Source organism: Rissa tridactyla, chromosome 4 (genome assembly GCF_028500815.1).
Source record: "Rissa tridactyla isolate bRisTri1 chromosome 4, bRisTri1.patW.cur.20221130, whole genome shotgun sequence".
Classification (NCBI taxonomy): Eukaryota; Metazoa; Chordata; class Aves; order Charadriiformes; family Laridae; genus Rissa; species Rissa tridactyla.
In genome coordinates, this window is record NC_071469.1 from 26,502,878 (window position 1) to 26,525,254 (window position 22,377).

At 40.5% G+C, this 22,377-nt stretch overlaps 1 protein-coding gene across 2 annotated transcripts; it reads left to right on the forward strand.

Annotated features, from left to right (window-relative positions):
• The first annotated feature begins 3,926 nt into the window (after positions 1–3,926).
• On the forward strand, positions 3,927–21,191 carry DIO2 (iodothyronine deiodinase 2). Of its 2 annotated transcripts, none has more exons than XM_054200884.1 (2): positions 3,927–4,652; positions 16,005–21,191. In XM_054200884.1, the coding sequence occupies exons 1-2, from the start codon at positions 4,431–4,433 to the stop codon at positions 16,620–16,622; spliced, it is 840 nt and encodes a 279-aa protein (XP_054056859.1). In that variant the 5' UTR covers positions 3,927–4,430; the 3' UTR covers positions 16,623–21,191. The 2 variants fall into 2 exon arrangements, with proteins under 2 accessions (XP_054056859.1, XP_054056860.1); XM_054200885.1 differs by having other exon boundaries at positions 16,005–16,577.
• The last annotated feature ends 1,186 nt before the right edge of the window (positions 21,192–22,377 follow it).

Here is a 22,377-nt window from a genome sequence, read left to right on the forward strand (position 1 = left end):
CATATCAATCTGCAGCTGCGCAATTCTCCAGGGATAAGCTCATGGACACACTAACCAGCTCTCAAACAAAAAGCTTCATTCTTTGTTTTTGGCAGTGAAAGCGGTGAGAAGCAACAAGGCAGGCACACAGGTTGTGCTGAATCCTCTGGGATGATCTCTCCCATGAACCTCCTGGGGGTAGGACCGGAGCAGCAGCCTTGCTTGCCTGTCACTGTGAGGTACCCTTTCCCAGCTGTGTTGCAAAGAGTAACTGCATTCAAGATGGTCTTGCTTAGTCTGAGAAAATAGGGCTGAGTAACCAAAATACCAATCAGTCTGCTTGGTTTTGGCTCTAGGGTCTTGCATTTAGGTACCTAGATACAGTGCGATTGAGTGCCGTGGCAGTTTACACAGGTAGTTCAGCCACACACAAGTAAAGACCTACGCAATCATGTGAAGGGTGTAAAATACACTATCTGACACGCAGAAAGCTAGTATGGATCCAGTATAAAGTGAGATCAGAGAAAGTGGCCTGAGCAGTAGGAGCTCCCCCTCAAATTTCCTGTGTCTAGGCACAGTTATCAAGAGAGTTGCAGTAAACAAACGTAGTAGCTGTCTGTGTCCTAATCTTCATGCTACTGTGGTTGAAACTGGGAAGAAGCATGAAGCTATGCATGGATACGGTTTTGATGGCACTGATTTCTATAAACATTACAGAATATGAACATCTATACCGATACTGTTGACTTTAGCCACATACAAGGTCTAGTAACAGTGAATGCTTTAATGTTGTTGGCTTTGCTCATTCCACCTTGACAAATTATGGATGATATGTTTAATTTCCCATTACTGAACCTGACTGCTCCTTAGATTACGGGAGGACTTTTATTTTCTTTTGCTGATGGAGAACTGAGGTACATTGTAGGGCTGTGCCCAAATTATATAGGAAGGTATGGCACAGCAGGTAACTGAAACGAGCTTTAGCTGAACCCTATCTCAGTTCTTTCATGCGTATCTTCAACCCTGCCTAATTCTTCCTCACGTATCAAATTTATCCAGTTTTGCTTGAAGAGAGTAAAGGATCTCTTAATGCCTTGAGGTCTGAAAGATCTAGCCTTTCTTCTTGAAGGTCTTCAGGGAAATAACAAGAGTCTGTTGGCTTCAACACTGAGATTATGCTGCAGGGACCCATCTTTCACAAAAGATGGAAATAGTGGTTTCCTTCGTATTTTTGACGTCTGAGAGAAATAAACACAGAGGATAATTGTGTTCAAGGAGAGAAGTGGTATCAACGAGAAGCAGCAGGGATTATGCTTTCCTCTGTTGAGGGCTGCTGTACTCTGTCAAACTGAGAAGCAGTGCTTGTGCCCTGCAGGGACAGACTGCTTCTGAAGACAGCAATGGCAAAAAATGTCTTTTTGTGGCAAAAATGGCAAAAAGATTTTTGTCTTTATGGTTGGATTAGGCAGTTATCGGCATCTCTTGACTGAAGCTCTCAAATATACAATCTGCGGTAGTTCTGTTTAACTCAAAACACACAGTCTGCCTTATAGGCAAGGAAGGTGATGTAGTAACTCTGAAATAGCATCTCACACTAGTGCTCCATGGGCTTCCTGCTCAGCTTCCAATGCACTTCAAAGCTCTGTAGCCGTCTGGTCTCCAGCTGTCTTACAAACAACCTCTTCACCCATGAAGCACGTTGTGGGTAGGGGCAGTTGTTTCACAGGAACCCAGAATACATCGTGTTCCCAGCATAGGTTCTTGCCTGACTTTACCTCCGGGGAACAGGAAGAGCCTGAGCTAGACTGTCCTCAGAGCTGTTTGCAAACTATTCTCAGAAACAATGGCCGATGATTCATCTGGCACCGTCATCAACAATCTCCAGGCCTGCCTTTTAACAAACCTTCCCAAAATAAAGGAAGGGGACCTTCCCTGTCAGAATCATGTATGTTTTAGTGGTGGATCTACAGAAGAGTAATCTAGGCTTAAGAGTGCTTGTAATCAAGTGATTACATGTGCTTGCCTGAGGTCAGACAGTAAGCTAGTTTAGCAGCTCTGGGGACCCTTGTTCCTGTGTTGTGCTCACATGACATGAGCACACTGACTCATCCATGTGTGGGGATACATAAATGCCTACTTATAACGTGTTTTTGCAAGTTTTAGTAATAAAGCCAGATCTGTGAGGTTGCAGTCCTTTCTATGGCAATGGAACACTGTCATCACCAACATTTTGACTTAAAACTTGTTATAGTTTGAAAAAGAAAAAAAAGAAACTCAGTTCCTTTTTTTTTTTTGTTTATGCTAGTAATGCAGAAGGTCACTGGTTTAATGTGCGTAACCTTTTAAAGTTATTTCTTTGGGTAAACATTTGCTGCAAGATATCCTGTCTGGGTGATATCTTTGCAAATGCCTGATATTGTGCTACCTAAACAACCTTTTCTTTGGCAAGCCCGAGACAAGATGTGGGGTGGCCTTTCTAGAGGTATGCATCCTAGTATAACGACAGCCCAAGTGATATTACAATATCTGAAAATGAAAGACCCCAGAGTAGGGAAAACTGATGGTGTTTACCTTCAGCAGTTGCTAGCAGTGAAAGGATGGTGATGACTGATGACGACTAAGATATATTAGTGAAGGAAGCTTGTTCTACCCATCAAGGATGTGAGCTGACAGAGGTTAGGTATCATGCTGGCATCTCTGGGAATGAAATTCATCTGGTGAGGAGAGCCTACATAAGCACACAGGGAAGACATCCATCCAAAATCAAAATTATGGATGTCTGCAATGTGAAATACATGAAATATTTACCTAAGGAAGTTAGAACCATGCTTAAAAAAAAACACCCAACCACAACTGTCTACTGTACCAAAAAAAAATCCCCCAAAAATCACATGGAAAGAGAACTAAATATTGGACTAAAGAGGTGAAACAAAGAGAAGTGCAAATGAACAAAGAAAACCTTCAGCATGGGGCTGCAGGGGATGCTTGTGGTTGTTAAAGCACACATGGCTCTGCCAGAGGAAACTTCTTTCTTTCTGTTTTTTTCTTTTTTTGGTTTTTTTTTTAGTAAGCTTTTAAGCAAAAGCTAGTTATCCTTATTAGGCTAGTGGATGTAAATAGTTATCATAGGGGAATATTAAAGTCCTTGAAGCTGAGTTAATTAACAGCATTTGAGGCTGTAGCATATTGATTTTAAGCAGGGAACTTTAACTTAAAAACCTCAAATCCTTTAAAAACTTTATTTTTCTCTTTCTTGTCTTCTTCTCTTACACATCAGTAGATTGTCAGTGCTGGGTGTTTACTTATGTTTCCTTAAATACCAAGAAGACAACAAAAGATATTTAAACACTATAAATGTTGTACTTCATGGAGGTGGGAGGAAAATGTACAGAAATGTGCCCTTTCTTGGGATGCATCAACTCACACACCTTCCTGGAAAAGACAAAAGGGCAAAGGAAAAAAAACAGCCATGGAAAAAAAAAATCATTGACAACAGAAGCCTGTGTTGCTGTGTCACCTTCCATGTCATACTAAAATACTTTTTCCAAAATTTGAAAACATTTCTTAAGAGCAGTCAGAAGCATATTGGTTTTTTTCTTTTTCCTTTTCAAAGCAAAGCAAAGTTCCACCCGTGCTGTCTGTCTCTCTTTTTTCTCCTCTCTCTTAAAAAAAAAAAAAAAAAAAAAAAGTTTTGAGAATTTCATTTTTCTATTCACTGCAGTCCTGGCCAAAGTAAAGCCCTCTTTTACATTGACGTCAAGATCTTTACTGAGATTAGGGTTTCATTTCTCTATTGCAGCAATTAGCTAGGGAATGTATAAAAGGCTTCAGGGAAGCAAGCTAGGACTCCAGAGGGGAAAGCACTTTGCACCATAGGCAGATAGCAAGAGAGAGGGCGAGAGGAGGAAGGCAGGAACAGAGAGAGGCGGGGGGAGGTGGGGGGGGGGAGAGAGAGGGAAAGAGAGAGAGAGGAAGGAACAGAAAGTTTATGTACATAAACCTTTTTTTTTAAAAAAAAGTATTGTTGCACCTGGTAGCTAGCTTTACTGACACCGAAATGAGAGGTCTGCTCAGTGCTTAAATAGCTGAGGAACAATGGGATAGTGCAGGAAAGTTAACAATTAACAGCCTCAGCTTAAATTTTGTAACTGCGGGGAACTGGAAACACAGCTGCCTCTCTCTTCAACAAAATCAGGTCTCCTGGTTAAGGGAAGAATTTTTGTTAACATCTTAGTTTCTGAAAAATAAGCAGCTCCGCGTTGAATGAGTATCATGCAGTTACGGTTTTAACCAGCCTGCTCATATTTAACTATCTCTGCTCATTTTAAAGAGAGAGGCTGAGAGAGGGGTAACGAGGCTTTTGAAATGCTTTTTCTTTTACTTTTCTAAATGAGGGTGTAAGGCAAAAAAGGGAGCTGAAGGCACCGGGCTGAAGAGGAGCCGCGAGGAAGATGGGTCTGCTAAGTGTGGATTTGCTGATCACGCTTCAGATCTTGCCGGTCTTTTTCTCCAATTGCCTCTTCCTTGCGCTCTATGACTCTGTGATCCTCCTGAAGCACATGGTGCTGTTTCTGAGCCGGTCTAAGTCCGGGCGCGGTGAGTGGCGGAGGATGCTGACCTCGGAGGGGCTGCGCTGCGTCTGGAACAGCTTCCTCCTGGACGCCTACAAGCAGGTGGGTACACGGGGATGGGGGACTGGCAGGTCGGGGTGGGTAAACTCTGCTGGACATCCGTGCTGGCAAGGGAGAAGGGAAGGGAAGGGAAGGGAACGACTCCGTGCGGTGCAGGCTAGCTCCTGTTTGATGTTAAGCTTGGTGGGAGAGGTGGAAGCTGAAAGCAGCAGTGCTTTTCAGGTCGGGGCTGTGGGTTCAGCAGGTTCCGGAGCTGCTGTCTCTCTGCTCTGCCACTGACTCTCTCTGCAGCCACGGCCATGTCACTTAGTTTGGCTGTGCCTCAGTTTCCCCACCAGTACAGATAATATTCTTCGTGATTATGAAGTATTTCAAGATCTTTGTGTAACTGTAAAACGCTCTAGGTGTTTTCACAGCTGTTGTTTAATTGTTTGCCAGGAGAGATCCTCAGAGATTATGCCAAGGCTGCATCTTCAGATAGAGGTCAACATAGATAGATGTCATCTATGTAACATAGATAGAATTGTTTTAATTAGCGTAAAAGATAGAAATGAGCCTTTGTCATTACACTGGCATTTTCTATTACTCATATGTTAATTGTTATATTGGAGGAAGCATCCAGTTAATAGTAAAACTGGGCACGGAGTGAAACAGTTGAGCCATTTTTCTTCATGAAAGCAGTGACGGAGGGACATGTCAGAGATTAAAAATGAACTTGACTAGCAGAGGGACAGCTACCTGATGATTTAAGTTAATAAAGCCAATAGCAGTTATGCAACATGCACTCTTTTTTTTCTTTTAAGTTTTGTACAAACATTACCCAGTGGTACTGCCCAGGTCTCATGAGGTAGTTATAGTTCCCTTTTATAGATTGAAAAGGTGGACCCAAAAAGATGAAATTTCTTACACAGGCCACCCAGTTAGTAAGTAGAAAAACTGGATTCAGAGCCCTGTGGCTTCCAAAACAGTGCTTAGTCTGTTAATGTGTTGTCTTATTTAGACCATCTAATTTAACATATCCCATGTGATGTCATGAGGTCATAGGGGTTCTGTCCAAATGATAGCTATGCATCTTCTGAAATATTTCTTTTTCTATCGCCTTCTCCCCTTTCACTCCTCCACAATGGCTTTTGTGTTTACCCTTACCTAGAGATGTGAAGAGCTGGTGGTGTTGGTGTTTGCTGGCTTTGTAATATGGAATACAAGCAGCTTAGCCTGAAACCCAAGCCACGGGGTCATTAATTTTCAGTGTAAGACAAATATAAATAACATTAGCTTTTGCCAAATGGGTCAACCTCTTAATGCCACCCTAGAAATCGGCCAGCTGGCTACCCAAATAAAGTAAAGCTGAATGAAGCTCTCTATTCTCCTAGCCCTTCTAGTTTCTGTTTTGAGTCTCTTCACAGACATTAGTAAGTAAATTTTACAGTGGCCTTGTTAAATGGACTGATGAACACAATTGTTCCCATTTTACAGACGAGGCAAGGCAGGAGGACAGTTAGCACATGACTCGGTCAAGGCTCCAGTGGAAGGTGGTAGCACGGCTCTGAAACAGCCAAGTTTCCAGTTCTCACATTTGCAACCTGTTTGTGGCCCAGGGTCTGGAGAAGGTGTGGAGCTGTGAGGAACCTTATATCCATGAGATATTTTCAATCTCACTTTGCTTAAATAACACAAAATTATTTAAAATAAAGATGTTGCATGCCTTTCCGTACTTTCCAAAGTCATACTTTGCCTTTTTCTCAGAACTGTCTGTGTCAACCATAGAAGCTACAGGGAGGATGACTCTGTGCTATTTTTGGTGTTGGCAATGAAACACATACCTTGAACTTTGGTTATTAAAAACTCTCCCTTATTACCATTAAATGACCTACCCATTCAGGCTAATGAGGCTTTAAGGTCCCTAGAATGAATTCTGGGCCTCAGTGAACTCAGCGAAACATGCATATAGACATAAGCAAATTTTATCACCTTCTTCCAAAAAGAGGAAAAAACCCATTCATGGAAAGGCTCTGTTTTCCTTAATAGAATTATGGGCCATAAGGACAGAAGATCATTGGAAACCCTTGATTGTCACAGAAAGGTAGATAAGTGTAGAAATCAAATTATAGAGGGGACGCAATAAACTGAGGAGTAATATTAGGAGAAGAAGAGCCATCACCTCCACAATAGAGGAGAATCTTCTGCTATTTCTGTAAGAAAGAGAAAGAAAAAAAGTTTCAGCTGGAAAGCTGTATTGGTAAAGATGAAAAAATTTGAAGTATACCCTGCTTTCTGGCATGTTTAAAAAGCACAAGAAATAATGAAATATATCAACGATTGTCCCACAAAGCAACTTTTTCCTTAAATTATCTTTTTCTAAATACTGAATAGGACTGTCCAATTGTGTTATCTTAATTTTAGCCCACCAGTGAGGGTAGGAAATGAAAATGTTATGGAATCATTATACTAAACAGCCTGGCAAAATGCAGTTGATGCCATAACCATGATTTCTTATTGCTCCAATTTGCTAGCTGATGCCAGGTATTAGCAAAGAACTTAAGCAGGTGCTTAAGCTGGAGTATTTATGAGGCAGTCACCATTTTTCTGCTAGAGTACCAGAACTGCAGATGTCTGAGATAAACCAAAGCTAGACTGCCAGATAGCAGAAGACTGGGTTAAAGCAGTAACTATGCTTGGTTTTACTATGTTTTGTGTCACTTACACAGAACTCTTTGTGAGTACATTTCATAGTGTTTTCCACAAAAGTACTTGATGTAAAATTTCTATTCACAGAAAAATTTACTGGAAGCCATTCCAGAAAAACTCTGTGGGTAGATGCTAGATTCTGGATTAGAATAAATTTACTACAAGAAAGGAGCTCTGCCTTTCTTGTAGTAAAAGCACACTGTCCCAGAACTAAGTGATTTTTGTTCCAAGAATAGTGTGTACAATGATCTTGGAATAGTTACAGTAGAATATATTTGAAAATAGCTATTCTGATGCATTTTCCTTTCTAGAAAAGCTTTTGAATGTCTTACCCAAATTTCAACTTGCCTTTGTTCTCATTTTTGTTGTTATTAGGTATTATGGCATATGACTTTTCTGTTAGGGCTATTATTTCATAGGCAAGATTACCCAGCAACAGCTGAAGATTTTAACATCCTCATTGGGGAAGCAATGCAGAGCTTGTTGTATTGTATGTAGAGTATATTCAGTATCTTTTTCTTTTTTATTGGAACTTTCTACATGACTTGTTTTCTCCACATTTTACAGTCCCACTGGAATCAAAATGATTGATCTTGTGTTCATTTTTATTCTCGTATGTAAATTTTATCAATGATTAATATATTTCTTTTTGCTTCCTTAGCTCTGAGTTCAGTATCTGTCACGCTCAGTGTTGATGTTGTCTACACTGCACCAGTTTTGTGATTTATAGAACATCCTCCTCCTATTCTTTCCCAAGAGGCAAGCGTGCCTTACTGTTACAACAAGGGAGTCTTTAGGACCAGGCTAATTGTCATAACAGAGATAAATAGAGCTAGTAGTCAAGTTACATTAGCTTCATATAATGGAAAGAGTGACATTATTTTATTTAAGTGTTATTTTTCTAATTTGCTGTTGTGCTCTGTTTATCTACAGAAATGAGTGGATTGACTCCTGAAGAGCAAATCATGTATGTATGAAAGTGTAAATACCTACAGACACATATGTGTTTGTATATATAGAGATACATCTACGTGTGTGTATCTGTCTCTATATATGTACATACATATACATGTATGTGTATAAATGCAAAAATACACACAGAGGCATACATAATCTGCTCTTTCAGGAGTTAGTCCACTCTCATTTCTCTGTATATGTGTACACATATATATGTGTGTATGTATACACATGTATAGATACAAATGCAACCACACCTACTGATAAGAGAAAAAGACACTTTTGGGAGGCTGTTAGCATGCCTTCGGCATGATTTATTTAGGCCATGTGTACAAATGCCAGTCAGGCATTTGTTTTTGCCCACAGCATGTATACTGAATGTGTCACATATCTTACAGAAATCCAGAGAAAAAGCTAAAGTAGTTTTGAAAAAAACCCATCGTATTTACTTCTAAAAGCTTTTTTTTTACCTGCTAAGTTCCATGCTTCATTTAGTATTGTGATGAATCTGCTTTCTAGGATTCCAAAGGTGAGAAAATGTTATCTCAAAATGCTTTTAAAATGGATACAAAATCAGTTGCACCCATTAGCAGTGCCCAGTGGTGAGGCCTCGCGCTGGGAGCTTTTCCAATGACAGATATGAGCTTTGTGTTTCAGCAACGCAGAGCCACCGTTCCTGCTCTCCAGTAGAGAGCTGTGAGGCTATCCTAGGGGAAATCCTCCCTCTTCTCCACCTAAGTGCAAGGGAGTTAGGGGAAAGACTTTAATGGCATTCTCCCTGAAGCAGACCAATGCTTAGGAATGCGGTGGTGCACCCATGGGGGTAACATGCATGTGTGCATATACACACGTGTGTGTAAATGTACGTTGCAGCCCTCAGAAGGATGCTGGTATCTCAAGCGATGGATGGTGATGGGTGTGTGTATGTACTTGCGCAGCTTTTTACTGTCTTTAGAGCGGGCCAGCAGCAAGCTCTGGCATGACAGACCCAGCATGGAGGGAACGGTTGGCACAGGATGCCAGCTTCACAGCCGAGGCCTAGCTCTGGATGTAGCAGCAAGTAGACTGGTTCAGTAAACACCCAGTGGGATTTTCCTGAGATTTCAGGGAGGCACAATTAAATTACCTCTGGACACTTTTGCCTGCTTGATAGGTACACTTATTCCTAAAAAAAAAAAAATCAGTATGCAAAGCAGGACAGCCCCAAAAACGTCATGTTAAGTGCATGCTGCACAGTATTATCACATAGCTATATGTGAAAGTAATATAACAGCATGATCCTTTTTTACCTGCTGTTTGTCTGTCCAGTAACTCTTTGCTTTTTGAGGAAATCTTTTAAAGGTTGGAACAAAGACATAACCTCTATACTTATTATTTTACGTTTATTTTGTCTGGCAAGGTAAGGAAGTGTCTCTCTCTGCAGTGATTTGACAGTGATAAAGGGAATTTGTGAAATGAGTGCTGTCCCAAAGAGAGCATGTTGTATAGTTTCAGGGTTTAGAACTAGGCATTGTGTGGTATTAAAAATATTTCATTGGTTTTACAAAGTTCAGCCTTAGCGGAACTGTTTTCATTGACATTTTAAAATGAAAACAATCATGAAAGAAGTGAGAAAAACAAAACAAAACCACAATTAAAACCTTTCTTGCAGTGTTTGGAACATAAATTCAACAGGATTTGGGCTTGTCATTGTCATTATTATTATTAAAACATTGTCATTATTATTAATATATAATCATGTTTGTTATAGTAGTGTCTGAGGACCAAGCTAGACTAGGGACCCATTGTACTAGGCAGTGTCCGAAACTAGAGGGGCAGACAGTTTGTCCCACGGAGCTTACAATTCAAACACTCGAGGCAGACAAAGGGTAGGAAAAGGAAGATGACGTCTCTATCCCACATGTGGTCTCATCCTACCCCTTTCCTTTTTCCGGATCTAACTTCGTTTCTTCCACACCACCTCTCTGCAGTCTTCCATTTTCACCCGGGTGCAAAAAACTGGCTGAAATGAAAGGACTGCTTGCCTTTTTGTCAAATCCTTGTGAAAACCCCCTTCAGCTGTGGTAGACACAGAAAATTAGCTAACGAGCACCACCCAGGAAAAGGAGCGTAACCAGTCTTTGTGTCCAGCTCTGCCTCTCCAACAAAACCACCACTGTGTATTCACACAGTGCTGAAGCTGAGTTTAACAAAAATAATAATAAAAAAATCATCCAAATTTACTTCAAATGTCCTCTACATGCTGACGAACAAAGACTGGTGAAGGCCTCTGTCACCTGTAGGTAGAGTCCACAAGGGCAGCCAGTGGCCCAGAGGCCACGATGTGGTAGGCCATGCTCCCATCTTGAGGGAAACGTAAGCCCTTAAGAAGCTTACTGTAGGCTCCCTGATCAGAGGAACTAAAATTATCCATTTTCTTTTACAAGAGAGCAAGGCAAAAGGCTCCTTTATGCTTTCCCTCTGCCATGCATGCTCATTTGTGGGACTGGCAGCTTTTAAATAGAGAGAGCAGCATTTGACTAGTTATTTTTATCTGGACTGTGCCCTTTTAATTTGTCTCCCGCTTCCCTCCCTCAGCTCCACACACCTGATCCTAAATAAAGACTCAGGACTCTGGCAGAACTCGAGTCAATTCCAGTCTCTGCTCTCCAGTTCGGGTAGTCGAGTCTCATAAAGCAAGCTGCCACCTCCCCATGACAAATGAAGAACTCCCACTCCCGTATGCTACTTCAGACAAGGGCCTCCTGTAATTTTTATCTGCTACACAACTCTGGGTCATGTAAATGAAGAAAACAATAATTTGTATAATTCTCCAGCCAGAGTCTGATTATGATTTGGATGAAGCACTGGGAAATATCAGGCTGTTCAGAGGCTATATTTGGCTGAATGGGATCAAATCAAAGTAAAGTGGAGAATTTGAAAAGGAGCAAAAAGCTCCGAGGACTCAGTTCATTACCAATTACTGGACTCCAGTCCCGAACACAGCATGTCCATATTTAAATGGCTAATATCACAGACTGCTAATTGTCTGGCAACACCTATTTTCTTTAGGGGGTTTACACAGCCTGATGAGTCTGCCAAACTGTTTGAGAATCCCTCATGCAGGGAATGAAAGCCGTATTCCAGTGTACAGGATCCCAGGAGGGTTATGCTAAAGCTGATAAAAGCAAAATGAGAGAAAAGGTAAATGAGGCAGTGATGTTTTGTCTGTGGGGCTTTTCCTAGTCCTCATGGAGAATGTACAACAAAGTTAGCAGTATGTGCTATTTCTAGCCTGTAGTTTATGAATAGGGCTTTCTTTCCCGCTCCTAAGTCTCCTTCATTTTGCAGTCTGCGTGCTAAAGCATCAGCCACCTTGTTCCCATTTCACTCTGCGTGCAGACTCGGAGAAGGAGCCGCAGTACCGAGGCTGTCAAGCAAACACAAAATTCACAGAAAAGATGCGAGTCACTGCTTTGGTGTCAGGCTGGTGCTTGCTCTTGCTGATGGCCGGGCTGGCTCTCGGTTTTGGTTGGCCTACCTTGCGCGTCCCATGCAGGCTGCGTGGGAGGGGATGCCTGCACGCTGCCCGGTTTCCACCTCATCCAGAAGGCTGGCGCCAAATGCCCAATATTCACGCACATCAGTACGTGATTATAGAAATGCTGGATCGCGTGTGAGGGGAATTCTGCTAGTTTGTTTCTCAGAATTTATATTTTGCCTGCCTTTGTGTAAGATTTCAAAAGCGGTTTGGCTGAATACATGGGGTTTTTTGTTTGTTTTCTCATTGCGTTGATTTTCTTTTCCAAGAGCTATTTTTTCTTTCAATAAATAACAACAAAGAAGACAGCCAAGGCCTACAATGCAGATGATCAGCAAGGATGATATTGTCATCCCTGTGTCAATCGGGTTCCCGAGCCTGGTGAAATAAAGAGTCCCTATGGGAACGTCAGCGCTTCATCAAGACCAATTAGTGGAGATGCCGCTGCTTATGTTTAAGCATTAACGACTGGGCAGGGCTGCTTTTTGGAGTGCCTGACACTGGCATGGAACAAGGCACCGACCTAATTACTCCTCTACAAGAGCAGAAAATGCCTCCTGAATGCCTGCTTGGCAAGGATGTCTCATTAAGGGGAAAAAACACACCACAAGCACTCCTAGAAACAAAAATTAAAATGATAGGTAACCTGCGGCCATGAGACTTACTTCATGGCTGTGGGAAATGAAGAGAAACTGCTATAAGGTGACGTGGGACATATTTGTACTTTATTTCCTAAATCCATCTATTGTTTGGTCAATAAGGGGTAGGAGAGACAGGATGCAAATTTGCACTGTTGGAAATACGTTGCCAGCCTCGGTATCAATGTTAAATAGTATTTGAAGATTATTCCCATGCTGGTGTTTGATGGGAGTTGTTTTGTCAGTCTGTTCCTTCAGGATTTGCAAACTTGCCTAGGAAAAGAAGCGTTTGGTAGACCTGAGTTGGTAATGAGGAGATTACAATATGTAACCTCCCTTTATACTTAAGTATGATCAAGAAGCAGACTGGTTTCCCAGTTCAAGTGTTCGTTAGAGTATTTTCAGTCATAATACTTTTGTTAAAATAAAACCAGAAGAATGAGGGGAAACAGCTGCTCAGATGTTTCTTGTCTCCTGAGCAGCTCTGTTCATTGCTTAGTTGCTTCTGTCGTTTATACCTTTCTTTTTCTTCTCCTCTGAAGAGTGCCAGCAAATATCAGAAATTCGAAGTGTGTTGCTTAATTGTGATTTATGAGATAAATCACATGTTATTACTTCTTTTCTTTGACTGGATGAGCGCACACTCCTAAATACTGAGGTCCATTATTCATCCAGGGAGTGGGTGCAGCACAGATACTTACATGTCAGGCTTTGCCCAAAAGGCACATTTTGGGCAAGCTAGCTCTGAAAAAGCATTTGCTTGGTAGTGCAAGAACTTCTTGCTTTCTAGGTAAAGAGGGATATAGTGTTTGTGCAGCTGTTGTGTTTCTTGAGATGTGTTCCCTTTTTTGGTAGTTAATAAATGCTGAGTTGTCTAGCTGGCTTATGGATTGAATGCAGCCCTCAAGGTGATTTTATACGGCTGCCAAATCTTGACCTGTGTATTTATTGCTCAAGACTGGCCCTTTACCTTGCTCCTGCCTTGCCTATCTTACTGCACAGAATAGCAGAGAGAAATGAGATGTTCAACAGCAGCACAGAAGAGTACCTACAACCTGCTAAGGTGTAGGTGGCTTGTAGCAGCACTTCTTAAAAGCTGCAGTGCTTAATGCTGCTTCTTAAATGCTACAGCCTGAATCTCTGAGCCTGCCTCTCTCAAAGAGAGAGAGATCTTTTCTTCTCAAAAACGGGGATACAGCTTTTTCCTTCCTTGAGTTCAATGGACAGCCCACTCACACAGCAGGTTCTAAACTCAGCTGTTTCAAACCTCACTTGCTTTCAAAGGCAAACGAGCACAAGGCTTTTTTTTTTTTTTTTTTTAACTGTTACCAGGGATCTAGCAGATAGTGATGCTGCAGATGCAGGTTTACAGGGAGAGGGGCCACGAGGGGCTGTGCTTTCCTGGGGCATCTCTTGCTTCCCTTGCCTGTGGTGCAGCTCCAGCTGCACATCCCCTGCTCCCAGTGGCGTGATCACCTCCTGCTTGGCCTACAGAGATTTGTGGGTCTCAAGCTGTCTGTCTTTCTGTGTCTCTCTTCCTTGCTGATCACAGAGTGAATGGCAGCACAGTTGTGTCTCAATTTGCCCCATAGAAAATAGTCAAAATGTTTGTATCATGTGCCAACATGCTGTGAGACCTTCTCATGTAGCTGTGAAGTCTGGCAGCTTTAAGGGCAGTGTCTTACAAACTTTGCTTTGGTTAGACTCTTGCTTCTATTGCTATTCTGATGAAATAATGCGGAGTCATGGATAACTGTAGATTTGTTCAAGGTAGTCAGGTTTCTCAGGGAGAATTGGAGGATCCAGAACCTACAATAGACATGCCTCTGGATCTGCGTGTGGCAGCAATTGCATCAGTTAAGTATTCAGCTGTTAACTCAGTTTCTTACTGTTATCTGACTCACCAGGATACCCTCTAATCTAATGTAGAATAGAATTGCACCAAAAGTCAGTTATTTATTCAGTTTTTACACAGTTCTCATTCAGCATTAACTTCTGTTGACTTCAATTAGAGTGTAGCTTCAGAAGGAAAGACATAGGATATGAAAGATGTCAGAATTTGGCCCTGTATGTTTCCTTCAAAGCAATGCTTCTGAATATAACCAACTAGAGAGGAGACGGAGAGATAGAAAGTGTCAGAGAAATAAAAAAGGATAATTGCATTGTTGTACTAGAGCTTGATGTTAAAGGCAGATACATAGGAATTGCCGTGGCACAGCTCATTAAAAACTAATTGTCTTATGTAATAATATTTTGTGGTTCTATAGCAGTTATCAGCTAAGGATCTTGGAGCCCTCTGCAGGCTCCACCTTATTCTGGCAGTCATTTCTGTGAGATGTATATATTCTGTCTTCTTTCTATAGGCAGGGAAATAGAAACCATCAGTCAAAATGACTTTTTCACAATTGCCTGTTGGGTCTGAGTTAGAGCTGGGGTTAGAGCTGAGAACAGTTCACTTTCACTTCATCCTACTTCAGCCATCATATAAACTTTCCCCCTTTTCTGCTGCTTTTTCCCCAGTCATCTTCTAGAGAAACATTGCAATAGTAGAAAATGTGTTGCTCAATCACTGATGAAATGATGGCAAAGTGGTTAGAAAGCCCTTTGGAGAGCGCAGTCTTGGATGGTCCACTCTCAAAATGATATATTGAGTGGACATCTGCAGAGATATCTCTTGTGTTTGGTATTCTTGAGTATTTTCATTCTTGGACTGCAGGATGGAAGAGAATATACGTGTATGAAATCTGCAAACCTCTCAAAATTGAGAGGCACTGCATGTGTTGTGAAGATCAGGAATACGATGCTTTTGGATGATTATTGGAGAATGATTTTGGAGAATTATAAAAATGGTTTGAAATGTAGGATGCGGTTCAATGGGGCCAAGTGTAAAGCACCAAATTCAGGTTGGACTGATGAAGTGCCCAAATCCATGATGGGGAGCAACTAGAAAGGCAGAAAAAGGGACCTAGGCATTATAACTTCTCACTAGCTAACCCTTAGTCAACAGTCTACTGTTTTTCCAAACCAGTCATGATGTTTCTTAAAAAGCAAACATCTGGAATGTATAAACAGGTGTAGCCTGTGAGATATATTAAGTAATTGTCTGATTATTCTGAGAATTAGTAAAAACTCTTTTGAAGTTTTGAACACGGCTTTTCAAAGAAGATGTGAACCAAGTGGAGAGAACTCAGAGGATGGCAGTGAATAAAAATCACGTCTAGAAAATTTGTCTCATGGAGAAAAGTTAGAAGAAATTAGAGGTAGTCTCTTGAAAGCAAATAAAAGTCTGCAAATATGTAAGGGTGGACAGGGCCATGTGTGTAGTGGACAGGACAAGACAGGCCTCAGATCAAATTTTCTAACAAAGTAGTATAACTGTCAGGAATGCCACATTTCCCTGCACTGTGAATGGAGATGGACCAGAAGAACTTTTTGAAGGTGATGATTTGTTATATCCCCATGCTAGTATCCATGCAGGTTTTTAGGTGTACTCTTTGAACAGGTGACTATCTATTTGAAGAGAGTAGTCATAAGGATACTGGACAAGCAAGTCACACTAACTTGACATATTTTAATTTGTTTTGCCGTCAGGTCAAACTGGGAGGAGAAGCCCCAAACTCCAGTGTAATCCACATAGCCAAGGGCAGTGATGGCAGCAGTAGCAGCTGGAAGAGTGTAGGTAGCAAGTGTGGAACCAAATGCCACCTTCTGGATTTTGCCAACTCCGAGCGGCCACTGGTGGTCAACTTTGGTTCAGCTACCTGACCACCGTTCACAAGCCAGCTGTCGGCCTTCAGCAAGCTGGTGGAGGAGTTCTCTGGTGTGGCTGACTTTCTGTTGGTCTACATCGATGAGGCTCACCCATCAGATGGCTGGGCTGCCCCTGGAATCTCTCCTACTTCGTTTGAAGTTAAGAAACACAGGAACCAAGAAGACCGATGCGCAGCTGCTCACCAGCTCCTAGAGCGCTTTTCCTTGCCACCTCAGTGCCAAGTGGTGGCTGACTGCATGGACAACAATGCCAATGTGGCCTATGGGGTTTCATTTGAGCGAGTATGCATAGTGCAGAGACAAAAAATCGCCTACCTTGGAGGCAAAGGCCCCTTTTTCTACAATCTGCAGGAGGTTCGGCTCTGGCTGGAACAAAACTTCAGCAAAAGATGAAATCCATTCTCTACAGAAGATATGTCAACAGATGTGTCCCTTTAAGGTGATGTAAAAGGGAAAAAAAGAAAACACACTGGTTTGAATAAGACCTTTCAGATGATTGCAGGAGAACATATTTGATAGTAAGGTCAAATGAACACTAACTAGGAAAAGAACATAAAACAAAAAAACTAACTCCACAGAAACATTATTGTATGAAAAAAATACCACTCCTGCGCTCGCTACGGGACAGAGGAGGTGAAGAGGCTTCTGTGAAAAGGTGCTGCTGGTGAACTGGAAGAGTGGTGAGATAAGACCTGTCTCCCAGGAGCCCATCTCATGAAGTGGCCCTGGGGTGAGCCAGAAGCCTGTCTGCTTGGAAGGCAATCCACAGAAAGGCAATGCCCTGCATTTTCATCAGGGACGCTTCTTTAGTCTCCTGTAGTCAATGCAGGCGACCTGGGAGGAGCCAGGGACTTGCAACTACTTTGCATAGAAATGGGGTGGAGTGTGGCAATTGTCCTCATATTTTATTGTTCAGAGACTACAGGAACCACCATACAATGCATCGTGCATGCACACTGGCTGTGCAAATCAAGACGAAACATTGTATGCTGGTATTTGTACTCTCTATGGATGCCTCTGCACAGCATATTAACTATATAATTGTACATATATGTTTGTATCCAGTATGCAGGCCTGTGCCTGCTGAGAAAGATGTTAAAATCTATGGAGTTGGACCAAAAAAGACAAAGGTGATCAAAGAAGCCCGTTACAATTTGAAAACTAAAAAACCTGGACCATTTGTAACAGAACAGCGAGAACCTCCTAGAGCGTGCATCATGAGACAGAACTCAGCTGATGCCAACGAACCCTCAGTTCTCAGAGCTGACAACACACATTTATCAATATTCTCTGGTTCTCTTCTCTGTTTCTTTACCCCATTTGATGTCTTTCTGTCTAGCAATAGACTTAAAGGTAATTTCATTTTTAGCTTTTTAAAAAAAATAACTTATTTCTCTCTTTTATTTTTATTTGACATAATGACCTTACAGATGTATATTGGGGATGGGGGAATTTATACACAACTTTACCTCATTTAAATGGAAACCTATCCTGTCATTTATCCTGTTAAATGTAGTCATGATGATTTTTGCTATCTGCTTACCTGCAACTAGTTTATAGCTAGGTTAGTTTGTCTGGAAGATAAGTTGTTTGCAGCCTCACAATCGATTAGCTACAGTTCTGCTATCAGATGAGGTGATAGTCTGTTTGTTTGACTTGTGTTCTCAAAAGCCTTCCCAGAAAAACAGGGCAGACAAATAGTGTGAATTAATGTGAATGAGTGTAAAAGATGGCAGAATTTTCCTACAAAGGGGTTTGAGGAATTGTTAATTATGTTTAAAGAGATACTGTCAACTTAGTATACATTAAGTTTAGGTATTTCTAAATCTAAAATGATTTAATCAAGCCTGATAAAAAGGCACGTTTACAATGAGCTAACCCATTAGAGCTCATAAATGAAAACCCATAAGCTGATGGCCTGTCCAAGTTTTCTCTCAACTTTGGCAGAAACATGAAACAGATAAACAGGGTAAGTGGCAAAAATCAAATTAGTTCTTTTAATTTCTCATCTTGCCAGTTGTCAGGAACATGATGTATTAGTATTAACACAGGAAAGAACAGAAAATACATACATACATAAATATTTTCATTTGCCCTTTAATATTGTGTATTTCTTCTTGCTTGGCTGTTGGTCAACTTAGCCAATGTACAAGGCATTTGGAAAAGTATTTTCAAGCACAGACCTGAAATAATGACAGTAACTTGAGTGATTTCTCCCCTAATCAGGTTCATGCTTCCCTTCCTTCTCACATTTTCCTCCACACACTGTTAAACATATACACGTACATACTTTTACACAGTTTTGTAGTGTGTATCAGAGAAGGGTGTAAAGAATGGTCTTCAGACCTTCTAGTGAGCCCCACTTCTCAGAAGGCACATATCTCTCTGTGTGTGTGAATATGTCTAAGACCAAGAATAATAATTTTTCTGTTCTCCCATTCATTAACGTTACTGTAACTCATTGCTCAGTGTGGAAGATTGTTATTCATTTTCATGACTAACTGGGATATATAACTGCAATTTTAAAACCTAATATCATAGAAACAGTATCATAGCCAAACTATGTAGTTTGTTTAATCCAGTGTCCTACCTCTGACTGTATCAGATGCTTCAGGGGAAGGTGCAATAATTTCTTCTGGAATTTTCATTAGCTTCGGCTCTTATTATTTTTGTCTCGTCTAATGTGATATCCTTGATGTCTCATCATCCTTATGAGAAGTTGATCCTGAGTTTTGAAACCAAAATATTTCTTGAGTTGGGGAATACTAAAATCAAAACCCATCCTGTTTAAGAACAAATAAAATCAAATAAGAACAGATGTTTTTTTTCAGATTTTAAATGTCCTTCTCATCTCTTGCTCTTGTATGCTAAAACGGTATAAACAGGAGCGATTTTTCTTCCAAATGTCAGTAATTATATACTGTGTATGGAAATACAGTTTTTGTTTTTTTCTTAAGCCAAACAATAATTCACATTCTTATACAGGTTCATATTCTTTGCCTGTCTCTGAATCTCTTCTGGTTTTGCTATGCTGTCCTTTTACTCAGGTGATTAAGCTGTAGACATTACTCCAAGTGAAAATATGTATTGGTATACCCAGCACAGCATCTTTTCCCTATTGTGTCCTATTCTTCAGTCATCTGAAACTTTATTAATCCATAGCAACTCCATAGCCTTTGTAAAACTTAAACTAGTAAGTCTTTTCTTTCTCTCTTCTTTTCCCCATCATAGAGTTGGAGTCTGAATTGTTTATCCGGGAAATACTAGCCAAATGTTTAGCGCAGCTGTTGAAACATACCTTTAGCTCGGAGGAGAGAGTCTGAGTTAGTAATTCGGTTAGTTAATACCCCTTTGCATATCTAAAGTTACAGTTGTTTTACAAGGCCATTTTCTCCTTCCTTTTGAATTTCCATTATTTTGTCTTGTTATTCATAGATGCCTGTTCATCACACAGTATAAAAGAATTATAAAATTGGCTCCTGTAAATGGGAAATCCACAAGGATTTTCCACAAGAAAAAATACACAATAACTTCATTTCTTTCTTGGCAACTTGAATGCATTACCCTGCCCAAAACTTAAAGATAGTTCAGCCTCACTGATTATCAAGACTGTAATACATTTTGCAAATCCTTAAATTTCTCCAGAAAGTTTGTGGTCAGAAAGCAGGGGAAGTATTTCAAAGGGAAGTGGGCCTAGGGGAAAAAAAGTCTTTTGTAAGTGGCTGGTAGAAATACAAGCTCTTCATTTTGTTGGTTGACAAAACATTTTATAGAAATGGTTTTAAATTAAACTTCATGCATTGTCCTCAGTTAATGATAGAAGTGGCCATGTGTCAGATACCTAAAATTACTGTAAGAGTGGGTTGTTTTGAGTCCAGACAGAAATTTTGCTACCTTGCCAGCATTGTACTTCACAATTGGTCTAGTCTGCTGTGAGGCTGGATTTGCTTTTGTCTCTTATTCTCACTGTTTGAGGGCACTAAGCCGTATTACTTGAGGTGCTTCAGTGTGACATACATATTAAGCAATAGCTCACAAAATAGGTGCCTGAAAGTATTCTGGAAGGCTACTGTATATAATAGAGACCCCAATACTGTGTCTCAACATTAGTATGGGAACCTTCCAGTACTTCATTTTGAGCAAGGTAAAAAGCTATTCTGGGCTATCATTCTACATTGTTTTGTGCTTGGCATCATTTATTAAGCACTGTATAAAATTAATGTAAAACATTTTATACAGATGACAACGATAGCATTTTGCTCTTGTTTGTGTAGACAATGACATAAATTTAAGACGGCCGGAAAACGTGCCCTATTAAAAAGAAAGAAATATTTTACAAAATATATTGTTGAACAAGTGTCTGAAAAATAAAATGCAACCATTTTTATGAAGGTGATCTCGGTGGGGAAACCCACAAAGCTTCTCAAAAAGGTATCAGTGCTTTGCGTTCAGGTGTGTGTGGGAAGGGAGGTTATATTTCTGTATGTGTGAAAGTGGCTTTTCTGTGATGTGGAGTGTAGGTTTAAGAGTTTTTAAGACTTTCAGTACTATAACCAAAGCAATAAGAGGTATCAGGTAGGGAATATTGGCCAGTTTTGTTCAACTCTACACCATATCTGTGCCAGATCCATATTCAGTGATCTTCGGGCCCAGTTCGGAGTCCAGAGAAGAGAGACTGGGGTGACACAATGAAGGCTTGTGTGCTTATGAAGATCGCTAACAAAAGAGTAATTAACTCAGTTGGCGTTCCGATGCCCTCACACTGGCATTCCTCTGTGCACCTTAGTGTTTCTGTATTTGAAAGAGGGGTCTCTCTGTGGCCGTTAATAAGATCGCGGGGTGTAGATGCCTGTGTGTACTGACTATGTGTGTGTCATTGTTTAAATGTCAAAAATACACTTTGTAGGAGAGCCAGCAAAATTTTGTTACAATATGGTGCTCCATGAAATGTGCTTTCTAGATTTGTTTTTCTTGTATTATAATAAACAATAAAGGAAAATATATCTCTTCTGTGTCTTCTTATTCTACTATTGGTTATTAATATGCAGTGGAACCTTGACATTAGACCAAGGAAACTTAAATCTGTATTTAACACAATAGCCTACGCCACCCTGATTAGATCTTAAGCAATATGAGCAAACTACTTCATAAATGGTGGGACTAACTACTCCTTAACTTGTAAGAAAGATAAGGGGGAGAGAAACTGAGAGCTACAAGGACAGTAGTTGAGTCTGCACAGAATTGCGCTGTTGAAAAAAAATTATGTGCTTGCAGAAAGCATGCCGAGCTGTACGTAGCACGTGAAACCTGGACAAATTGGTTGTGAATGCATCATTCATACATGCAGCTCCCATTTCAATGAACACACAAAAGGCAAGAGGTGAAAAATAAAATTAAAAGCATGGCTGAATAGCTGTTACAGGAAAAAAAAATTCAAGTGGAAGGATGTACAGCAACTTCCTAAACAAAATCCGTTTGTGATTTTCGTAGTGTTTTAGAAATTTCCTCCTCTTTGACATCTTTTGTTTCAGTAACTTTTAAAGGACCCTACATTTGAAAACTGCTTGTGAATACAGGCAAGAAAGAACAAAACAAATCACCAAAAGGAAAGTGATAGAAAAGATTACATCTAAGTGTCCCAAGCAGAAATGTTCATTACAGTATGCTGGATAGGCCCTTGGAACAACCAAACAAATAACTCTCTAGATTATCCAGTTCATGTTACAAAAATAACCCCCAAAAGCACTGAAAGGAAACTTTTGAGTTGTGTGACTATACCTGTAACCTGGCCGTTAGCGATTATGACCTTTATATCGGTTGTTGCTATAAGGAGCTACTCAATATTCTGGAAGAAATAAAAACACCTTTCGGGACTTGCTTCTTATTTCACAGCTGTAAAAATCAGGTGAAGGCAGATGTGATGAAATAACAGGTTTATTAGAAAGTAAGATCATTAATAAAGAACTTGTTATGAAAAATTAGACTCTGATTACCCCCAAATATTTGTAAGAGTATTTTTTTCTGGAATGGATCATGTCCATGGTAGAAGTTTAAAAAGAATTGGAAATTGGATTGTTTATAGAACGGTATCTCAAGAGGACTGACTACTGTTCAAGATATTACTGAGAAAGAAGAGAATTCCTGAGGCATAATAAACCTTTCCCAAATATAAAATTCAATCAAAGAAACTAAA